General features: G+C 40.2%; 2 protein-coding genes across 2 annotated transcripts; both read right to left on the bottom strand.

Moving 5' to 3' along the window:
• Positions 1-40: 40 nt before the first annotated feature.
• On the bottom strand, positions 41-2,122 carry LOC108091916. Its single transcript, XM_017191301.2, has 2 exons — positions 1,838-2,122; positions 41-1,093 (listed from the first exon to the last, which is right to left on the bottom strand). The coding sequence occupies exons 1-2, from the start codon at positions 1,844-1,846 to the stop codon at positions 650-652; spliced, it is 453 nt and encodes a 150-aa protein (XP_017046790.1). The 5' UTR covers positions 1,847-2,122; the 3' UTR covers positions 41-649.
• Positions 2,123-10,155: 8,033 nt separating this feature from the next.
• On the bottom strand, positions 10,156-11,158 carry LOC108091887 (protein lifeguard 1). The gene has a single exon (XM_017191271.1). It carries the CDS (start codon positions 11,065-11,067, stop codon positions 10,264-10,266), a length of 804 nt encoding a protein of 267 aa, XP_017046760.1. The 5' UTR covers positions 11,068-11,158; the 3' UTR covers positions 10,156-10,263.
• Between the last annotated feature and the right edge of the window lie 6,720 nt (positions 11,159-17,878).

Genomic DNA, 17,878 nt, shown 5'->3' with positions numbered 1-17,878 from the left:
AAATTTTCCTTTTTGGGTCTTTTGGTATTGATTATTTATTATTGTTGATCTGGTCCAATTCTTTTAATCCCCTAACAAAGACCATTATATCCAACATTCTCTACCCTCAAGCGTATCCAGAATTCGGTTTTCCATAGAAAGCCTTTCCATTTTCTTTTATGTTTTTTGTGGCGCTTTTGTTGCCTTCTTCGATTTTGACGTAATGCTTTGGCCCGCGGTCTGTGACGCCCAGTGACAAAGGGATTAGTTCTTTGTTGTCGGATGTGGGGATTTGTGAGGCGGAGAAGGTGGTGGAGCTTGTAGAGCTGGAGCCACAGCCGCCAATCGACTGACAGTTATTAATTGCCACTTGACGTGGCTGCGCGGGAACGAGAAGCGGAACCCACAGAGTTCATGTCGCTGCCAATGTTGATACCAATGTTGGCGCTGTTGGCCAAGACGATGCTGACACCCATCAGTCAGCGCGCCTGAGCCCGGCTTATGAGTAATTGAAATTGCGTGTAAATCCGCGGACGCAAAGTGGCGCCGCGATAAGAGTTCGGGCGAAAAAAAAAAACACACTGCACTTCGGCACTCCTGAGGTATTTATTTATAGCGTCTTAAAAATAACTTATATTACTCCTTTTTATCGTTAACACGTTGTCTTCCCTCATTTGTCGCCGTTGCTAAAAACACTGATGGCGTAGAACTCAGGCACTCGATACACTTTCAGTCGTTCGTGGCTAAAACGTCCGTTGGTAAGGGCTTTCACGTAGAAGATGTCCTTCATGCCGAGATTCTTCCGTTGGGAGGTTTTCACGTCTTCCAGAACCAAGCGCTGCTGCTTGGGCCGATAGCCACTGGACTTGTCGTCCAATAATTTCACGAAGATGATATCCTGCTCGTCATTTCGCCCTAGAGTTCTCGCTTGATAGAGATTCTCGCGGGGCTTGGGATAAATCAGCACAGGTTGAATGGGCAGCACCTGAGTGGGCGATGTGGGATAGGCATCTAGTTCGTCTGGCTCCGGATTACTGAAGTGCAGAGCTGGAGCTGCCCAGGTTATGCTGGTGAGGCAAGCTGCCGCCAGGACTAACAGGAGTGTGTGATTTATCTAGAAAAAACAAAGAACATTTCTTGAAAAACGTACATACAAATACCAATTTATTTTCATGATAAACTACATTTTAATAGATTAATTTTGTATAGAATATATCTTAATTAAAACTAAACCATTGTGTTGAGTGGCTTTATTTGAATAACAAACACGTTTTTTGCCATTAGTTTAGATTTATGTGTTTCTACAGCTTTTCTTTGAATGAATTTATGGCTTCCAACTTGAAACTTTATAAAGAAAAATCAATTATTAAATCAAACAATTTATGATTTAGCTAACTGCCAGAGAAAGCATTAAATATTTGGTCTGGGTCTTTAAGACTTAAATTAAAAAAGTATCAACCACTTAGTTATAATCAAAATAAGTGAATTACATTAATAAAAAAATCCAAAAAAAGAGAAGTGTAATATAATAGTAGCTTTCTTTTTGGAACTCATTTATTACGTTGATTTTTAAATTAACAAGACTAAGATAAATGGGAAAAATATTGGAACATATGATGTGTGTATATCAAAATCCTGTTCAACACACATCTTAGCACATTTATTTTCCGCATCGATTGTGAATGATTTATGGCTTTGACAGATTTGTTTTATCACACCGATTAGCATATCTAATTGATCTACAAAATTCGGCAAATAAATTGAGCTATGTGGCCAACCAGAATTGGTTCCAGTCAAAACACACTTTGGTATTTGGCCATAAGCGGGCAACGCGACTGGGTTCTTGTTTTTGAATTACCGTTTTCATTGCGACTCGTAATTCCCAGCTCAAGTTCGCTCCACTAAAATCGAATTTAATTTTATTTTTGAACCTAAGCGGCTTTGGTTCGCTTTTCGGCACTCTTGCCCTTTTTGGCCAATAAAAACGTAATATCACAGAAGATAAAAGCGGCGATCGAGCGCAACGCGCGAATGTCAGAAGCAGACTGGCGTGCGACAAGGCCAAGTTAACTTCATTTACCGCCCGACGAAGCCACCGGCAGAAGCTGAAACTAAAGCTCAAGTAAAAACATAAAAACACACAAAAAAGAAGGCTGAGCTGGGTGAAGAAAAAGCAGCAGCAGCGTAACTTCCAAGTTGTCAACAAAGTGCAAACAGTGGACAAACAAAACCTGATGTCTGGGTTAACACCCATTAATTGCTAGAAGAATATCTCGTAATTTAACACGCACTTAAAAAATGTTAATAGTATTTACGTTCATTTTAAGGACAACTAAAAATTATTTATAGGCGTTTAATTAAGATTTACAGGGACTTAAAAATTTGTTAAAGTGGATATCACCATAAATATAAAAATAGTATTAAATATTAAAATAGTAGATAGTCGTTTTCAATGGTGTAGTCAATAGTCTTTAAAGCTGACACTGATGTTTCATGCAGTCAGATTTTTTTTTTGTTCATTGTTCACTAATGGGTTAACAAAAAAGATGGTCTAGGGGCGTTTAAGTCAGTGTTTGTGCTATTAATTGATCACTAGGTCGGAGTGTCGATAGGGTCAATGTTATCAACCTGCGAGCTTCGATCAATCACCTGTGTTTGATGAGCTCAAAACTAATTTCCAGCTGCTTACATTTTGTTTTATCTGCCGGTAATTTTATGCTTTGCCACCAGTGATGTCAAATTTATTATTATAGCCCCTGAATGGGAAGCTGGATAAATAGAAAAAATCACATAAACGGCAGAAATAAATTTAAGCACGTAGAAATGCTTAATTAGCGAACAAATATTTGCGCTGCCTTGAGTTTAGTAAAGAGTTTTGCCCATTTGCTGGATGCTTTTATGAGTATTTATCCGCTGACTTTTTCCTGTTTGCAGTTGAGGTTAACAATAATAATAGAAATTTCTTGCTAAATACATGTTTTCGAGGGTTCTTCAGCTTGATTGCTGACAAATCAATCATACGCACCGTGGCCCCAAGAGCTGAAAATCAATTACAGCGTGATGCAGAAACATAGTTAAATAAATAAGCAGTGGTAATTGAAACAACATAACGAGCTGAGGGCTGGAGACAAGGCCAAAAGCGAAATTTAATCGCTTCAAATGTGAAATTATGGGCAAATAGGTAACGGAAAGAAAACAAATAAACACCCGAAGTGAAGCGCAAATAATTACAAGCTCTACATTGTTTGGTAAATCAAAACAGTTATCGTTCGATTTCGCTTGAACTCGATTGAGATTCGTGACTGATTAATTGCAGCGCATCTCGAGCCCCCTTTTCCGCACTTTGCATATTCGATTGAGCTTTCGTTTCGGTCTTGTTTTCGCTTTCGGCTCGGTTCTTTTTGGCCAAGAAGCGTCTGCTTTTAATGAGCTCATTCGCATGCTGGCCGGGAATCGTGTGAAAGGTGAATGCTTACATATGTTGGGCAGCTCTATCAGTGTTATTTTTTTGTTTGTACCCATATTGCTACCGTTTGCGCAAACCTCCACAAAAAAAGGGAAAGCTTTTCGATTTCAGAGGTGTCGGCATCGATGTTTGTGGCGCCAGCATTAGCCGCAAATTGTGGTTTATGCGTCTGGCCAAAAACCATAAGCGTTGGGGGAGTAACAGGTATATTGTATACCATTTCGCTAGCAAATATATATGTATGAACTCTCAAAGGTTAATCTCTAACTACAAACAATGAAACCAATTTTATTTGGCAGGGTGCATACAAATGAGAATTAAGGGAATGCAAAGTTCATTGTAAACATTCTCTAGAGCATTACGTTTTATTAAAATTAGTAAAAACCTGATTGAATGAAATGATTTCCATGCGGTTGATTGGGGTTTACTTTTGCTGTCATTGTAAATACGATTTTGTTCTGTTCGGACTCTGTTATTGTTTGCGTTTGGTTTTGATATTTTTGTTACACATTATATAATTTAAAACTACGTAGAGGGAAGTAGGAAAGCTTATGGAATTATTCAATATTATTGCTATTTCGCATCTCCTCGCATTTGTTATTTCTGACCAATTTATTATGCAAGCATTTTTTGTGGTTATTATATCACCTTGCTGACCAAAACAAATGCAGCAGAGTGTCGCAAATATTTTGGATTGAAGTTGAATGGCTTTAATATTTATGCTAAAAGTGTTTATGCTATGTGTCGTGTAAAGGATTTAATGCAATTTGCTGTAGCTTTTAATTTTAAAGTTTCCATCTTTAAAGCATTACAACTTTAACAACTTTATTATGTGGTATGTAGTCATTAAAACTCAATAAAGTGAATGCTGAATATTAATCGCTTCAACTTTATTTATTGCAAGCCATTAAACCCATTGAATATTAAATATCCAAATGGATATAAATAATCCATACTATTTTTTTCATGTAGCTTCGCCTTTTTTCCTTGTGAATAATTTTGATTTGCGGTAAAGAGCACCATGGTAATCCCAATGGGCAGATTAAAGCAGATATTTCACATTCAACACCTTCTGCTGTTAAATTGTTCGCTTTTTCGCACAATTTTCCCAGCCCATTCGAGTCTCATTAGCATTGTTAATTGATAACGGCTGAAGGGTTGAGTGGGTGAAACAAAGGAAACGCACAGTTTATAACGAAATAATCATAACTTCGTCGAGGAGCAAGGATGTCTGTTTCTGTATGTGTTAGGAGTATTATTCATGTAAATGAGCAAGTTCTGTCTATGGCTTTGTGCAAATACGAAAAGCCAAAAGGTGCTTAACTATGAAATACGATGACAAGACAAACGGCGTTTGCTGCGCGTTTTTAATTACCATAATTACATAACTGCACTCACACCAGCGCACGCTCACGAGCCCTCACACACGCACTCACGCTCACGCACACGCACACAACAGAATGTAGCCCACGCCTTGAAGTATGCAGCACATTCACCTAGGACATTAAGGAGTAAAGGGCGGGAGTTGTGGAGTCGCGTAGTGCACAGGGTTTTGTTCGTTTGAAAAGATAAAGTAGCACGTAGACAGCTAGAATTATCATGTTGCTGAATTTGAAATTTGCAGCAATTAACTTAAAATAAATTCCTAGAGTGTTTAATAGCTTTAATGCTGAAAAGAGCATTGAAATATAATTTTTCACAAAGTCAAGGTTCGATTTTTTAATATGTAATGTTTGTTAGAAACAAACTTAGAAGCGTTTAAAATAACATATGAATGTTGCACTGTTTATAAAAATTTTGTTATTTATTTTGTGGTATAAGAAATGTATAATTTTATAACTCAGCTTTTTTCACTTGCCTAAAAGCTAAAGTTCATTATCTAAATAGACAACTCTAACGCGGCTTCAATTGCTTGAGTGGTGTGGGCCTGTCCCTTTATTGTTGTTATCGCATAAACTTAAATAGTTTTTGCCAGCCACTTTGCGGCTTTTAAGTTATTTTGCGTGCACCACTTGAGCGGAGCACTTTTATTTGTTTCCCCGTCCGCTGAACAAGGGTTGCGAAGGTCCTCGTGGGTCGCATTCTGTGTGCTGGCGGGGCCAAGGACCTCGGGCGGGGAAAGGGGCGGGGGAAATTACAGAGACAGTGGGAGTCAGGCTCGGTGTCAGTGTTTGAATGTTTAACTGGCTCCGTTAATTAAATTGCCAGTCTCTGGCAGTCTCCCCTGCCCGTGGATGTTTTTCCACCTGTTTCGCGGCCGCAAATTAAGTCAAAGTTTTCCATTCCCATTTACAGGTTTTCCGTGGCCCCCCTGACTCCCCCTTTTTTACCCTCTGCTTTCTCCTGTCTGTTGCATAATTTGCACCCCAAGCTTCTTTTGGCCGGGGCTGCCCTTTGGCGGTCGCGTGGCGGTACGAAAAAAAACCTGGCTAAATGGTTTGCCATTAATTTTTCGTGGCATGTCGGTTATTAACCCGCCTGCCAGCAACCTGCTAAATCTGCTTTCGTTCCCCATGTTGCAGTCATATTTTTGCAGCAAAGGCATGGAAGCCCTGTGGGCGTGGCTGACACAGTTTGCGAATCAAAGCAGAAAATCACAACTGGATTTGGGCGGGCTCCCACTAATTGAAAAATTACCAAGAGCTCTCGGCTCTTGGAAACTTTGCGGTAATTTTGGGGAGCACTCATATTGACTAGAAAGTGAAAAACAATACCAAAGACTAAAGAATAACATTAAAAATTAAAGAACTAAATATTAAGCAAATATTTAGAAAAAAAAAACTAGGTTATTCTCTTTCGGAAATTAAGCAATGTGGGGCATTAAAATTGGTCGCTTCTCTATGTCCATTTTGACCTTACGACCGAGTAATTTTCTAGGCAGTTTGGTAAATTGTTCCACTTAATTCCATTGTTATTGACTCAGGTCAGAGTCGAGATACACGTGACTGCCCCAGAAACAGGCTTATTCGATGATTTCAATTGAATTTCGGTCACATCCCTCATTGTCCGACAATCGAACTGCATTTGGCTTTCATAAATAAATAGGTTTGTTAAATTGTCCATGCTCCAGAGGCTTCAAGTCCGGATTCCGGGTATGGGGTGTGTGCATGACTGCCCCGAAAATCCCGCTCCCTCCGGAGATTCTCCGCTTGTTTGTCACTGGATTTGAATACGCTTTTGATGCTCATCACGTGGCCAGCCAAAAATTGCCCAGAGTTGAGCCAGAAAGCTGACACGGGTTGGGGTCAGGGTCCCCAAGTTTTGAGTTTACAGTCTATGCTCCCCATGGATCAAAGAGGAATTTAAGCGGCTTACCGACAAATGGAAAGCGATTGAAATTTTCATGAATTTCAGACCATTGGCGTAATGAAAAGTATTGTACGATAAATTCGATTGGCTTCCCATCGCCAAACTTTTAGCCAACAATTAGCCAAATTGGAGAACAGTTTGTCGAACGCTTTCCGGGAGGACATTAATTGATTTTCGCCGTCAGTTTGATTTTCAATTTGCCACCACACCCTCCAAAACCCAAGTTAAATGTGGCCAAAAACCAGCAGCAGCAAAACAACGGCAAACATAACGAAAAAATAGCAGCAAAATCTCTCAACTTTGATTGCAAATTTCTTTTTCCTCCACCGAAACATTTTCAGCTCACTCCTCCACAAAATCCACAAACAGCTGGAGCCTCGAATTCGGACTTTTTCTAATTTTCCGTTGCAGTTTCACTCGTTTTCCCTTTTTTGGTTGAGACTACTTTTCATTTTTTTCATGGCACTTTCGTTCAGAGTCGGATTTACGAATTTAGTGGGATTTCGGTTATTTTGTCCATTTTTAATGGAAATGTAAGTGCCTATAATTCCCACTGTCCTGAATATTTTATAGATATTGATATAATTCGGATATGATATATGTTGATATTAAATATTCAGGGAATTTTATGCTTCCATTTAAAATATCTATCAGTTATTTCAAATTTTTACAAATCTAATAAGTTTAGCAAGCCAATTTACGGAATATGAAAATAATGTATCAAAAAGGTAAATCCGCTCCTGATCTCCGGATTCACATACATTTTGCATTCCCCCATATTTTCTTATTTTTCCAGATTTGGTGGGCAACTGGCAAGAGTGTTGCTTGCAAATGTTTACAGTTTAGTTGTGCGGATGTGATAAAAACAATTTGATTGCAAAATAAACTGCACAGAGCATCCAACGAGAAAGAGGGCAAATTGGCAAAAAAAAAGTGTGATTGGCGAATGGAAAATAGCATTGGCATTTTTGGCAGGGCCCAGAAATCGGACAAAATGCTTGAGGAGGAGTGCAGAGCACCGAACCGGAATGCGAATGGGAAATGTTTGATTGAGTCCCCGTTCGAATTGATTTCGGACATCAGCAGGCGGCTAAAAGGAAATTCTACCATTCTGCCGAGTTTCAAAGACGAGAAAACAGAATTTCAGCTTACGCCAGGGTTATTTCACTTTTCAAAGTTGTGCTTCTAATTCGGTTAAACATTTTATGGATGCTCACTCTGCGGATGAGTGATATTGAGGAGCTCTTAGTTCGATTTGCCTGTCGTCGAACAGGGTTAATTGGCCGGTAGACAGTTTGCATTTAGTGTGTGTGTATCCAAATGCATCACTTTACAAAATTGCTTTTTATAAATAATACTTCTGGCTTTAAATGGCATTTACAAATAACGTATTTTAGTTAGAATGAAATATACCAGTATAAAGGACATCTTCATTGCTAATCCTTTTCATGTTAATCTGTGTCAAGCCGAAACGTGGGTTTCCCTGTCATTTTGTCTGGCTGCCCGCTTGTCCTTCTAACCGCCTGTCTTTCGGTGGTAAGTTATGTGATTAATGGCAACAAAATATGGGTGGTCCTTCCATGGGCGACTAATTACATTCTGTCCGTCTGCCAAACGGGAACAAAAAACTCATTAACGCACTTGCAACATGTCCTAAATATAATATTCATAATAGTTTCTCCACGACCCCGCTTTCCTTTGGCTTAACATATGCGCAAAAGTTTCCGAAAGCCGTAAAAATAAGTCAGAAAGCTATTGTCAAATGTTAAGTCTCTCAGTTACCCTCTGCCATATTTTGATATAGTAGTGTTTGGGTTTCCCTTTAAATCAGGTAGAAACTATGTATTTTTATAGACATTTAATTCGAACATTACACCAATACCTTATAGAACATTATTTTTATAGAGCCTGTTTCGTATATTTTCACGGGACCATATACCCGGACATTTTACGAGGTATAAAAACTGAAACAGAAGTAGAAATAAAAACCCTGTGTGTGTCGCTCATGAGCGTTAACTTTTCGGCGAGTGTTGCCTTTATGCAAGTCGCCAGTGAATGGGTCTGGTGGGTGGAAAGCAGTGGGTGGGGCACAAAATCCTCATGACTCCACGCTTTCGCATTACACATGAGCGAGTGTATTTGTGAGAACCACATGTTTTACATGAATCACAGTTAGTTTCTGGATGCTTTTCCACTTTTCATGCCGGCGAGCGGGAAATGTGTACATAAACCACAAACGTGACAACAAAACTGCGGGTGCCCTTATGCTCCTCGCCAAATGTGCGAGTGTCCTGTGAAAAGTGACAAAAGCATTGACAGGAAACAAAACTGTCCACACGTCCAAGCACAAACCAAAAAACAAATACAAATACAGCTGGATCAGAAAAACCAAGCGCAAAGCCAAGCGAATAAAACGCAGCCAAAAGAAAGTTTTTTTTCTGTGGCCAAGGATCATGGTCACGGTCGCCCGAACAGATAAGATAAGGACCCTTCGATTTGATTTCGCATCCACATGTGAACGAGGATGTGAACGAGGATGCCAACTTTTTATTGATGGCAGACCGCAAAGTTTGTGGGGTCATTTCTCCGATGCGAACCATGACCTTCCTAGAGTTGTCATTTGATTGAACTAGTTGGCAAAGTCTTTCCCAAGCCAGAAAATCGGTTTGGGTCAGTACTAAGTTGATATTTAACTTGTAGGAAATGTTTTGCCACTACACTTGCCCGAGCTGGGTAAATATTTTAAGTAAATTCTTTACTTCAATAAAATATTTATTTTGAATTATTTAACAACAGACCTTAATACAAAAAAACGATTTCTGTAGCAAAATATCAACCATTTAATTTACCTCAAATGACCAACGAATTGACCTATTTGAATTCAATATGATTACGCATTTATTCGCAGTCAATCGAATGATTCGATTTCAACGCAGGAACCACACAGCACTATATTGTTCCTATCAGGATCTTTATCAGGAATCTCTGTGTTTTTTGTTGCTGCTGGTTTTGTGTGCTCGGCCAACTGTCAAGCGACTGTCAATTGTTAATTAAATTTATACCCTCGGCAGCTGCCGCCGAGTTCGCTTGATTTGTTTGACCGACCGATAGCCAGATATATATACAATGTATATATAGTCTGGCTTTTGGGACCGGACCTCCGTGGCTGTCACACAAACTCTGCTGTGCACACTTTCGCAGATACATTTATTGCGAAAGTTTTGCTCCGACAGCATCTAATTTGTGTAAGCTTTATGTTAATGTTGTTACGGCCTTGACAGTTTTATTGCCCGAACTAATAACTTAATTGACAATTCGCACTATTGGGCGGATGTGGTCCTTGCACCTGTTGTCCCTTAATGTTGGTAATTTATGAACTGAAACGTGAATAATCGGCTCAATTGATGCTGCACATTTTGATTTATTAATTTTCGACATCGAATCAGTGGCGTGAAAAATCCGATAAGTGCCGGAAAGTATGCCATGTTTTTGGGATTAGTGGGGATTGTCTAGCCATCGGATCCCCCAGTGATATTCAAAATGTCCAGAAATATGTTAACCACATCCATGTAAATATTAAGGGCGGCGAATATATATTCCTCTGGACTTATCGAGTACCTGTGCTTGCCGCCCATCATCAGTTGTGTGTCGTAGACCAGGTAAACGGAAAAGAGCAAAGCACTTAAGGATGCATATATGGTTGTGACCACATTGCCGCCAACGAAGATGGTTACGATACCAAAGAGCAGCAGGATAATCAGGAGGCTCATCAGGATGCCGCCCATCGTGGTGAAGTCGTAACGTGTTTGCAGGGCAAACAAAGTGAGTCCGAGGCAAACAGCCGCAGTAATTGCCACGGCCAGGAGAACTTCCTTCGGGGCATATCGACACGCTGCCACGCCCAGCAAAAAGGCGTTACTTAGGGTGAAAACCGCCAGAAAGATGAAGTTCATCGGCGTCCTTCGACGGAGATCCTTGCTGCAGGCGAGAATCACCAGCGTAACCATCATCACAATCAGAGCCACAAAAAACAATGGCGTGTTGTTCGCCACGGAAACTCGAATCTGCTTGTCCAGAGTGAATGCTGCGATGACCGCAAGGGTGACCATTAGTTGGCTCAGCAGTATCAGGTACACCTTTCGGATGAATCCCCGCCGGATGAAGTCGTTGGAGAAACCAAGGCCTTTATCCTGGTCATCTTGTTCAATCTCTGAAATGTCCGATCCGTAGGCTCCATATCTTCCCAGGGGAATGGACTCCGCCTGATGGCTCCGGCTTCCAAACTGCTGTACTGGTTCACTAACAACCTGCATTATGATCTCACTTTGTATTCTCTGAAACGTTTTTTTCTATTGTTTCAATAAATTTTATTTTAGCAAATATTGCGATACTTGACAGTAGACACAAAAACCAAACGTTACTTAGTTCAATCGGATCTGCCAGTGTTGCTATAGTTAGAGTAATTAATTAAATATAAAAAAATTAATATATAAATTCCTTTAAAACAGAATGGAAAACAAAAACTTTCAGCAGTATATGGCTCATCAGTTATTTTACGCTTTTAATCGCAGGGCCCTATAAAAAATTATAACTTTTGAAACAATTTTAGCCAACTATAACCGCTGACAGAGGACTTTAACCAACTTTCTGCTGTGTGGGTCAACAGTTTATGGCTTGATCTTGCGTGTGGTTGGATTATCCAGCAACAACTACAACAGGTGGTGCTTTACCGCCCACAATTTATGTCCTCCCCCCATTCATCCACCCCCTCTCTCCCCATTTCTCTCACGCTTCTGCGCTTTGAATGCGATGAGAATTCAGCAGGAGCTAAGAGCTTTTCGTGGGTTTTTCAGATTGGATGAAAGCGAAATGTTGTGCTCAGTACTTTCGGCTCCTTTGTGGGCTGGAGTGGCCGAAATAAAACCGAGTGGAAACTGCACTTGGCATATTCTGATTGCCTGGCCCCGCCAATTTGACGTAGTTCTCTGTGGCAACTAAAGCCGGGTTTTTCGAAGCCCGACCCTGTTCGAAATGGGGGACATGAAAAGCCTTTTATACGGCAGGCTACGGTGAATATTTAAGGAGACGAAATTAGGCAAATCCTCGGCAGAAATTAAGTTGACATTTGGCAAAGCAAGTGGCCTAGATAGATGTCACTCCACTACACCTGCTCATATGTGGGGGTCTGTCAATTGGCCCTACATTCAGGACACTTTTGTGGCAGACATCAATCAAAGTGCCATTTAGTCCTGGCCATGCTAGCAGACCCAATGGGCCAGGATATAGGATGTAGATCCTGCCGTGGGCAGGACACGTGTTGCGTTTTAAAGTTGAGCGCCGCCCTTCCACTTTTTTTTTAAAGTCCTAAGCTACTGTCGAACAACTATCAACAAGTTTGCTTTTTTGCTTGTTTTATTTTTGGCCTTTTTAGGTGGTCGGGGGAGTTAAGCCAGAAGCTGAAGTGCCTCACGTGTCGTCAGATTTTCCCTTGGAAAAGGCTAATGAAAACAGCCTCAGTCGAAACAGAAAGCAGAATAGGGCAGAACAAAAGGAAAAAGGGGCGGTAGCCACTTTCAAGACTGGGCGTGGCTGGCAGACATCTATCAACACTTTTAAAACTTTAAATGAGTTTTCGAGCGACATAAACTTTGCCTGGTTTTGCCCAAAAAACCACACAGAAAAAAAACACATAATAGAAACTAAGGAGAGTCAAAGGAAAAAAAATAACAGAAACTTTAGCTTACTTTTTCTAGTATTCTTTTGTGTCCACATTTTTCAATTAACTTGTTAGCTTTCATTAATTATAGAACTTTAAGCATCTGATTATTTAATTTGCAGTTCTCTTCATTGTAAGTTCATAAGAAAAATATTAACTCACAGCTGAAACCTCTTTTTGCTTAAGAAAATAATGGTCGCAAACTTTGTTGAACCACAAAATCGATGACCAAAAACCAAGAGCGAAAAGCTGGTCAGAAGTACTGGAGTAGTCGAAAAAAAATAAATGGACCACGAGCCAGTGATTCTGGCTCAACAAATGCTAAACAATCCATGAACAAAACTCACAACGAACTGCGAAAAAGCACTGACCAACAAGGAAATTTTATACTATATATACGGCGTTTACTTATTTAGGGGACGGCCATTGCAGTTTAATCTATGCAAATCCACAAGAAATCTCATTTTGCGGATTTAAAGTTGATAAAAGTGTGTTGCAGCCAGTCCTTTTGATGGCGATGTTGGGAACGACAGCGACAAAAAACGACCAACAACAAAAACAGGACAAGAAATTGCGGTTGTCTGCGTGTCCCCTCATTCAGATATACGCACACACACACACACAAAGATACCCACACCTATTTTGTAGGGTACAATACCCGACACTTCGTGTGAATTTTTGTGCGCAGAGAACTCAATTCTTCTCGACGGAGCACCATTTCCTTTATTTTATGCATTATTACGGAATATTTTATTTTTATTCCATTTTTATTTTCTCCTTGTTTGTCATTGTTGAGCTGAGTTTTTGTTGTCGACTGGTGGGGTCCCTTCGCCACCCACTCAACCCTTCAGCGGGGTCATTAAAATTTACAATTCGCCAAGGGCAAGAAACTTTACTGCACCAGAATTCGTTGGCCTTATTTCGGATGCAGTCAGCTGGCTTTCTTCTTCGGGGCCACAATTAAATTTAATTTTTGAAAAACATTCGCGGCTGAGTTGCAGTCAGCTTCGTAAACTGAAGAAACTTCCCTGAAAGTTGTTTTAAAAGTCTTTTAGCGTTGTAGGTGTGAATTGTGGGCCGCATGGCAACTTTATTAGAATTTTATAACTATTTTGTTATCTTACAAATAATAAGAATAAATTCAGAAATTCATTAATAATTTACGAAGTTTTGTTTGAGTTTCACGGGACGGATATAATAAATGAAAGTAACATGCTTCCTAAAATATGATTCTTACATTTTAAAAAATGTTGTGTGCAATATTTCATTGCTGTAGTCACTCCAATTTGGAGTCTCTGAATTCCTTGTTTATACATTTTGAGCAGCTCAATACTTCTCAGCCAAAATGATATACAATATTTTTGTGTGGCTGCGCTGCATTTGCATAGTGCATTCTCATGGCTCCAAAGTCGGGACTTCTGTCATGAAAATTGGCAGCTTAATGCCCTCTTCAGTTCGTTGACTCTATTTAGGATCAACTTTTTTGTGGATGCTGATGTGCGAGAAAAGTGTTTAATATGCTGCACATTCTGCTCGCCGGCGGCTGCTTGCAGTTCACAATTTTCAGCTAGACTGCTCCGACTGGAGAGCAAATATTTTCGAAGCTAGCAAAAATATTTGCCAATAAACACACACGCACACACTCATACACAAAAGAGACCGAAAAGGAGGTGAAAGTGGCAAAGTTGAACCGCAAAATGTCCATAAAGTTCATGGCCAATGGCTCATCATCGAAGGCACTCAGAGGCAAGGATCCAGAGACGAGGATGAGGACGAGGACGAGGTCGAACAGCTGTTCCTTGTCTGCCGAGTTGTCCTTATGCAGTTTTAGCCAAGTTTGCTCTCTTCGTCCCCACATAAGTGCAAAGAAATTTGGGGAATTTATGTTCGAGCCAAACTCTCGTTTAATTGAATTTTAACTTTGCCTCTCATTGGCCGCTCTAACACTTATTCGTTTGGCTATTTTTCGGGGATGGGGGTTTTTGTTTAATTGAAATTCATTTTGCTGCTGCCTTCTGGCGTTCTCGTTTCCCTATCGCTTATATTTTTAATTGCTCTGTGGCCGAGCATTCCGATATGCTTACAACTTTAAATGCCCACAAAAATCCAGCCAAATGGTGTTTCCCATCGCTCTGGTTTGTTTTTGTTTTATTATTTGGTTTCATTTTACTATTCATTTAATCCTTTATTGCTACAAACTGATGACAAATGTTTATCCCTTGGGGCCGTAAAGGAAAATGGAAACAAATGACGAAATTGTGTATCAATCAACGGCATATCGAACACTTTACTTCTGCAGAAAGGCTTACTGGGATTATTTAGTTTTTAATTTTGAATAAATTGGTTTTGTGTCTTGCAAAGGGATTACGCCGATGGCATAAAATTAAAGTATTCCGATAGCCAAAGACTAAGCTTTATTAACTCCCTGCATAAATTAACCTTTAAAATGTAAGTGGAATTTAAAGGTGAGTTTATAAGCCTAAAACAATATGAAAACAAACTATGTTTTATTTAAACATTATTGTATTAAAAACAAAGTGTTTGTTTAACCTTTATGTTTACCTGCACACACTTGCAGCCCCTCGGGATTCTATCCAGCTTGCGAAAAATGCCAGAAATGACATCGCGAAGCAATTGCTTTTGGGATTTATTTTATTTGGGTTTTTGAGTTTCACAAAAATAAGCGAAATTTCCGCGCACTTGTTCGCATGCATGCATGAATAAATATTTTATTGCACACAAGCACTTGGGGGTCGTTGGTCCCTCGTCCTGTTTGGATTGTGTCAGGGAAGCTCATAACAAGAAAGTTTTGTTTTTAGGATTATTGTAGTTGACTCTCCTGGATAGGATTGTAAAGCAATAAACTGAAGTACTCGTAAATAAATTAACGGAAAAGTGGATTCTACGGCGTTGACCTATATGGTTAAGCAAATAATTCTTTATTTGCGCGGAAATTACTTCAACTTCGAATAATACTGCAGTTCTTTAATTTGCTTTTTGTGGCTAAGGCACACAGAAATGGAAAAATGCTGGGATGTTAACCAAAATGCCCTAGAACTTTTGGAGTTGATGCCCTTTTTCTGGCTGACATTTCCTTTTAGCCTTTAATGGAATCGTAAAGCTTCTGGTAACAAAATGTTTGTTTCAGTTTCTTCCTTTTTGTATTTTGGCAAAGGGCAGAGAAGGGCTGCAAGTACGCCCACTAAAGGGTTTGTACTTCATGCAGTCTACACTACAGAAAAAGGCTCCCAGCTGGAAGTGAAAATATTCGAAGAAGGTTAAAAGCTATAAATAAAAGAAGAAGTTTTACCTAAGTCGTACCTTGATTGTCAAACAAGTATATTGGGATTTAAAAAGGACAAAAATTCTTCAAATTTTCTGCAAGTGCAATCGCCCTACACCCACACAAGCATTTGGAACGCACGGAGCGTACTCCGATTACAACGTCAAGTCGCCTTGGCTGTTTGTTGCTCATACGCAGCGTTGTCGCCGGGCGGATTTCTGCATTAATTAGAGCAACGGTTGCGCGGCAGCGGAACGAATTGCGAATCGCGTGCCCGGTTGCATGCAAGCGTGTCGAGTCGCCTGACTTGGCTTAACGCGGCAATTAAAACGCGTTGCAATCGAATATTCAAAACGTTAAAATAATAGCTTTTAGTTAAACATCGGGATTTGTTTATACAAGTTTTCCAACAAAAACCAGTAGAATATATAATAGTTTTTTTCTTTTTAATTAAAGGAACTCACTATTTGTTGTCTTACCACTGTTAGCTGACCTAAAAACCGAAAATTGTCAAGCAAAGCAATTATCCTGCACTCATTTAAGGCCGAATTTTCAGAGGAGTCCCATCTGGAATTTAGCATTATGGCGATTACTGCAGGGCAACTGAATTGAAGCAGGTGGACGCGGACTTCCTTTGACAGCAGCCTTCGCAGAAACGTATCTAAAATTCGCACAGCTGCTCGGAAAATCGCAAAAAGCGCCAAGGGCGCCGTAGAAGTTTTGCAAAGAGCGAGAAACTTAAGCGGCAAAAATTGTATTCAAAAAAGGCGCAGCTTAATTTGGACACTTGGAAAGTTTCGGGGGCATCGCAAATCTGCTGGCATAATTATTATGAATTATGCAGCAAATAACTTGGCTCTGCTAATGGACTTGGCCCGGGGAAGGACCCGGAACATCCTGCTCACCCGACGAAGGTAGTGCAACTAATTGACAAATGATGATAAAGTGTCTCGGACAGTCCTCTAAAAGAGGCCTTCACTCAGCCGCACTTTTCTGGCCCGCACTGGTTTTATGGCACAATATTTTCTTAACTTGGCCGAGAGTCCGGGAATTCCGTTCCTTGCTTGCTCGCAGTTTTAACGTCTGATAAAAGCTTTGTTTGTGCTGACGGAAACGGATGTTAACTGCCACGTCGAATGGCCACTGACATGACGGCCAGAGAGTCCTGAGGTCCAGAGTTCCTGGCGTCCTGAGTTCCTGGGTTCCTGGATGTTCTGCAATTCCCGAAGAGCGGGCTCCTTTCGACCTGGCCAGCACTAGCCTGAATAAATATTTATCCAGGTTCTTTGCCCTCGGCCAGGGTATCAACTATTCGCCAGCCAAGCGGCGTTTGACTTGCCTGATTTATGGAGTGCCAAAATGCGTTTACCTTTGCCCAACTCACACCAGCGTTATGTTGACTTTAAAGCGTCAAATTAAAAATCCCATTAAATGAAATATTCAACAAGGGTTTGCCCCGAAATATCGACCCTTCTGGTCCATTGAATTATGCAGGGCGGCTGGGGAGTTACCTCCCCCTTCTCAAAATCATAATTGCGAATATTTTAATCATCTGCACATCCTGGCCCCAATCACCCGCATATTTCGTAGCTGAAGTGCCACAATTTCGGAATATTTTCATGCCTATCTGCAGTGCCAAATTTAAATGCGGTCCCGTCACCTGCTAAGTGTCCTATAAAATATTTCCGTCGCTGACACCGGGTCATATCTGGAATTTTTGGCGTGATTTATCAGGCTCTTTATTTGGTTTTATGTCGGTATAGAAACATTGTTGAAAATAGAGCCGGCCACTTTAAACTTTTTGACGGGGATTTTGGAGAGTGACAAATTGTTAAATTTTGGGTGAGAGAATAATTTTCTGCCACTGAACTTTTGTTTTTTGACAAAATTAACTACCAGCTTGCTTTAACTTTTTGCACCAAACTTTTTTAAACAATGCGTTGCTTAAAAAGAGTAGTATTTTTTTCTGCAGTTGAGACCTAAGCAGTATGACCTCTTTTCTACGGTTTTCTTTGCCGCTTTCTTTTCGGCTAACAAAGGTAAAAGAGATATCCTTTTCTTTTCCTAATTTACGCGCTAAAATTTTTCAGCCTGAAAATGAGATTTTTGCGTTTTCCCTTTGCCC

Source organism: Drosophila ficusphila, unplaced genomic scaffold (assembly GCF_018152265.1).
Source record: "Drosophila ficusphila isolate 14025-0441.05 unplaced genomic scaffold, ASM1815226v1 contig_791, whole genome shotgun sequence".
Lineage (NCBI taxonomy): Eukaryota > Metazoa > Arthropoda > Insecta > Diptera > Drosophilidae > Drosophila > Drosophila ficusphila.
The sequence above is the reverse complement of the archived record's forward strand: the minus strand, read 5'-3'. Positions and strand labels throughout refer to the sequence as shown.

What these genes read in the sequence shown, in the direction of transcription:
- LOC108091887 (XM_017191271.1), bottom strand. Translation starts at nt 11,067, where the DNA reads ATGCAGGTTGTTAGTGAACCAGTACAGCAGTTTGGAAGCCGGAGCCAT.